Source organism: Saprolegnia parasitica, assembly GCF_000151545.1.
Source record: "Saprolegnia parasitica CBS 223.65 unplaced genomic scaffold supercont2.126, whole genome shotgun sequence".
Taxonomy (NCBI): domain Eukaryota; phylum Oomycota; class Saprolegniomycetes; order Saprolegniales; family Saprolegniaceae; genus Saprolegnia; species Saprolegnia parasitica.
The window spans coordinates 33,318-37,529 of NW_012156520.1; the positions used below are offsets into that span (position 1 = coordinate 33,318).

A 4,212-nucleotide genomic window follows, 5' to 3' on the forward strand; every position below is an offset into this window, starting at 1 on the left:
CGGCGGACGAGTCAGATGCGAGCGACATCTTTATGGGGTCGGACGACGACGACGACGACGACGCCATTGTGCCACCTCGCCGCCGTGCCAGCAACGCAACGCAACGGCCTGCCGAGGTCATCGACGACGACGAGGACGACGACAATGACAATGACAACGACCATGACACTATCGAAGACTCGGACGACGAAGACGGTCCGCTCGAGCCCGTGCGTCTCAACGGCGTCTGCTCGACGTGCTGCTTGGCGACGATCGCGGAGCAGCACATTGTCACGTGCGACACGTGCCGCGAGTCGACGGGCCACACGCTCTGCGTGGCGTCGACGCCGTCGTGGACGTGCCCGCGTTGCAGCCGCGCCAAGCCCGTGCGCAAGCGGGGCTTGATCCTCAAGCTCACCAAGCCCTTGGACCACGCGATGTTGATTCTGTGCGACAACTGCGACGGCGAGTTCTCAATGCCGCACATTGGCCTCGACGCCGTGCCACGCGGCGCGTGGTTCTGCCGCCACTGCCGGCCGCAGATCACGGGGGCGTTGCCCGAGCCGTTGACCGACGACGACGACAACGACGACAACGACGACGGCGACGACGATAATGCGAGCTTGGGCAGCAAGAAGCGCCACGTCGGGTCCGAGTCGCCAAAGAAGAAGCGCCGGGTTTAGCCAAGATACACCCTCGCGTGTAATTTATTATAACAAGAAAGCCGACCCGACTCTTAGCTCTACGACTCTCCATTTCTCCATCGTCGACCAGGACACAAGATGCACGTGGCAGCAGAGCTATCGACGTGCTAGAACATCGCCGCAAGGACCGATCGGGGGTCTCTCGAGCTCTAGACGCCACACCTTGATGCTGGAAGGTTTCCGGTGCAACCAGGTCCATCTCGGTAGAATGCGAGTCCAACTCCACACTTGAGCGACTGGTCCACGTCACCACCGATGATGTATACAGAGCTAGCGTGACAGACGGTCACCGCTGGCTACTCGTCGTCGGCCAGCGCTGGATGACCTGAATGGAAGAGACGACGCAAAAGTATCAAGAATGTATCAAGGGTGTGCCTCCTCGTTTTCTCCGCATTTCTCGTCACATGAAGTACAGTAGACAACCTGTCCAACATGTACAAACACTCATAATTACATTCGGGTTACCATGCTACCAAAAGTCGACATGCGTGCCGTGGGGCAGTGCGGCGATGGTTGCTTTGCACGCGTCGACGTCGACGTCAGCTGCATCGACGACGGTATGCACAACGTCGAGCGCGCAGAACGGCCGCACGGCGAGCGCCGTGACCAGCGCCAAGACACCGTCCTTGCCCAATGGGTTGGTGCGAAGCACGAGCGTGGCCCAGTGCGTCGTGGCTGCGTGGAGTCGGTCACTGAAGGCGATGGCGCCGGCCGTGCCAATCTGGTTTTTGGCCAGCGACACCACCCGCAGCGAGTTTGGGAGCGACGTCGCAAGGACCATCGCGCCCTTGTCGCCAAACGGTTGGTGCCGCAGATACACCTTGCGCAAATGGATCGCGTTTGCGAACGCGGGTGCGAGCGCCGCGACGTCGTCGTCGTTCAGATCGTTGCCGTCGAGCGTGAGCGTGAACAGGCAAGGTACGAGCATCGCAAGGTCCTTGCACGCTTCGTGCGAGAGCGGTACAAACTTGAGACTCAAGTGGCGAAGACGGTCGGTCGATGGAAAGGCCCGAAGCGGCGATGGCCGTGCCGTCGGCGCCGCGACAAGCGAGAAGATGCGCAGGTGGGGCGTGGTTGTGACGGCGCCTCGTACGAGCTGTGTTGCATCGACCGAAGCGTCGTCGGTGTGGACGACAAGACGAACCAAGTGCGGCGGCCAGGCAGGATGCGATTCCTGCAGAAGCGACCTTGTTACGGCGCAGTGCACGAGCTGCAGCGACCGGAGCTGCGGTGCGCCGAGGATGGCCGTCGCGAGCTCGCGCGTCGCGTCGTCTGTCGTGATGGCACCCGAGAGATTGAGGAGGTGCAAGCTGCGCAGCCCCGGGCGCGCTGCGATCCACGCCGCCAACGGGCGTGTGTCCCACATTGAGTCGGCATCCGCGTCCAGCGTGAGGGACTCGAGTGCGTTTGCGGCACATAGCGCATCCCAGAGCTCGGGCGCGGGCCGACGGAGACAGTGCCGGAGGTGGAAATGGCGCAGGCGGCGCAGCGTCCGAAGGCCATCGCAGAGGCTCGAGAGGCGGGCGTGGCACCACGTCGCGTCGCCCGCTTCGTCTTGCGCCTGCGCCTTCTCGAGCAATAGCACATGCAAGGACACGAGTTGCTCTGGCCAGTGGGCCACCGCCAAGTCGAACGCGTCCGGCTTCATGTGAAAGCTGCTGAGCGCGACAGCCGTCGTCGGGAGGAGCGGCCAGCTCACGGCTTGTGGCACATGACGCACACGCACGAGCGGGTACATGGCCATGGCTTTGGCGAGAAGTACGCGCGCCTCGGGGTCCACGATGGCGTGCGGCGGCAAAGCGAGCGCGGGCCAGAGGTCGTCGGGCTCAAAGAAGGTCCCGCCGAGCTCGAGCAGGCTCGCGACCGGCTCGGTGAGGACGTCGAGCGGCAGCGCATAGAGGAAGCGGAACAAGTCGGCCGCTGTCGGTATGAACTGCGCAACGTGCTGCAGTAGCTCGGGCGGGAGCGCGCAGTCGTCGCACGAGGTCGTGCGCGGACGGCAGAGGAGGAGCCCCATGCCAAACTGGCCCGAAGAAAAAACACAAGGCAGACATCGGTGTTATAACACGCCACGTCATATGGCTGTTACACGCACTTTTTTTAGTGTGCTACACACTATATTTTGAACCGCATGACGTGGCAGCGTCGTGTGCTTGTCCAGGCTCGCATCGGCCTGTCGTTCCAAACCATGGCAACACATAGCGACAGCATGATGCATGCAGTACTACATATCTCATCGAGCACCCAGCACGGCTCGCGTCAAGGTCCACCTGCTACGGCCTCAAAAACAGAATCCATTCAGCGATACCGAGCCTCCATATTGCAATCTCAATCCAGAACGCTCAACGCAGTCAACTTTTATCACAACACATGACACGAGTTACATAGCTGGTCTCATCGACGGCGATCCACTTAGCGGCGCGAGTACGCGATCTTGGCGATCAAGAGCGCCGCGAGACCGACTGGCACAAAGATGCCCGCGAGGTACGCGCTGGGCGGGGCCTCTTTGCAGCCAGCTCCGCCCGCGAGACGCATGCAGCGCGTCGACTCGAACATGGAGCTGAGGTTGCCCGTGATGGACGTGCAGAGCACTGCAAAGAGGATGAAGAAGATGGCGGCCGCGACCTTGGGCTGGCTCCCGCCGTTCTTCTTGAGCTCGGCGACCGCCGCCTTTTGGTTGGGCAGCAAGAAGACGCAAAAACACCCGAGGAGCACCGAGCCGTACGCGACAAAGTACGAGTACGCGACCTGGTCGCGCGTCTCGGGCGCGTCGGCCTTGATGAGCTTCTTGTTGTAGTCGAGCGAGCCGTCGATGATGTTGGTGATCATCGAGCCAAAGGTGCTCGGGAGGTTCGAGATCGTCGTCAAGAGACCGTACATGACGCCTTCGTTGCCCGACTCGGCGAGCTCGACAATGACGTACGTGCCAACGACAAAGTTGATGCCGGTGGGGATGTTTTCAAGGACAGGCACGCCGAGGTAGAACCACTGGTTGCGGTACACGTCGTAGATGGTCAAAAACTGGCAAAACCGAGTCGATGATGTTGGCCGTGAGAATGGTGCTGACGAGCACGTAGCGCCAGTTCCAGTGCGTGCCGTACATGCCCGTGAGGTAGAGGATGACGGCAAAGATGATGTTGCCGACGACGCCCATGATGGCGCTGTTGAGGTTCTCGACTTTGGCCCAGTACAAGGCGACGTACGACCCCGCCGTCGACCCGATGCTGCCCGTGAAGAAGTTGAAGAAGAAGTTGAAGACGAGCACTTGCCACACCGCGCGCTTCTGGACGAGCGTCCAGAGCTGGTTGAAGTAGACGCTGAACTGGACGGCCTCGTGCTTCGTGTCCTTGATGAAGAACCACACGACCGGAATGTTGATGACGGACGGAATGGCCAAAATCCAAAAGTACCCGTTGACGCCAATGTCCCAGTCAAAGTCGCCGGCAAAGCGCTCCGAGTTGAGGCAAAAGCCGCAGATGGCACCAATGATGGCCGCAAACACAAAGCGCGTGGCGTAAATCATCGACTG

At 61.0% G+C, this 4,212-nt stretch overlaps 3 protein-coding genes across 3 annotated transcripts in view; 1 reads left to right on the forward strand and 2 right to left on the reverse strand.

Moving 5' to 3' along the window:
- Positions 1-32: 32 nt before the first annotated feature.
- SPRG_13761 (hypothetical protein) lies at positions 33-726 on the forward strand (the record flags this gene model as incomplete). The annotated part of the gene is made up of 1 exon (XM_012353517.1): positions 33-726. The coding sequence occupies one exon, from the start codon at positions 33-35 to the stop codon at positions 660-662; it is 630 nt and encodes a 209-aa protein (XP_012208907.1). The 3' UTR covers positions 663-726.
- Positions 727-1,152: 426 nt separating this feature from the next.
- On the reverse strand, positions 1,153-2,700 carry SPRG_13762 (hypothetical protein; the record flags this gene model as incomplete). Its single annotated transcript, XM_012353518.1, has 2 exons — positions 1,153-1,779; positions 1,879-2,700. 2 exons carry the CDS (start codon positions 2,698-2,700, stop codon positions 1,153-1,155), a joined length of 1,449 nt encoding a protein of 482 aa, XP_012208908.1.
- A 395-nt stretch (positions 2,701-3,095) lies between these two features.
- The window catches only part of SPRG_21336 (hypothetical protein), a gene marked incomplete at both ends in the record, with an annotated part of 1,696 nt that continues 579 nt past the window's right edge, over positions 3,096-4,212 (reverse strand). Inside the window, 2 exons of the mRNA XM_012353535.1 lie at positions 3,096-3,704; positions 3,757-4,209. Of these exons, the coding sequence (XP_012208925.1) occupies positions 3,096-3,704; positions 3,757-4,209 (1,062 nt within the window). The remainder of the gene's footprint in view (positions 3,705-3,756; positions 4,210-4,212) is intronic.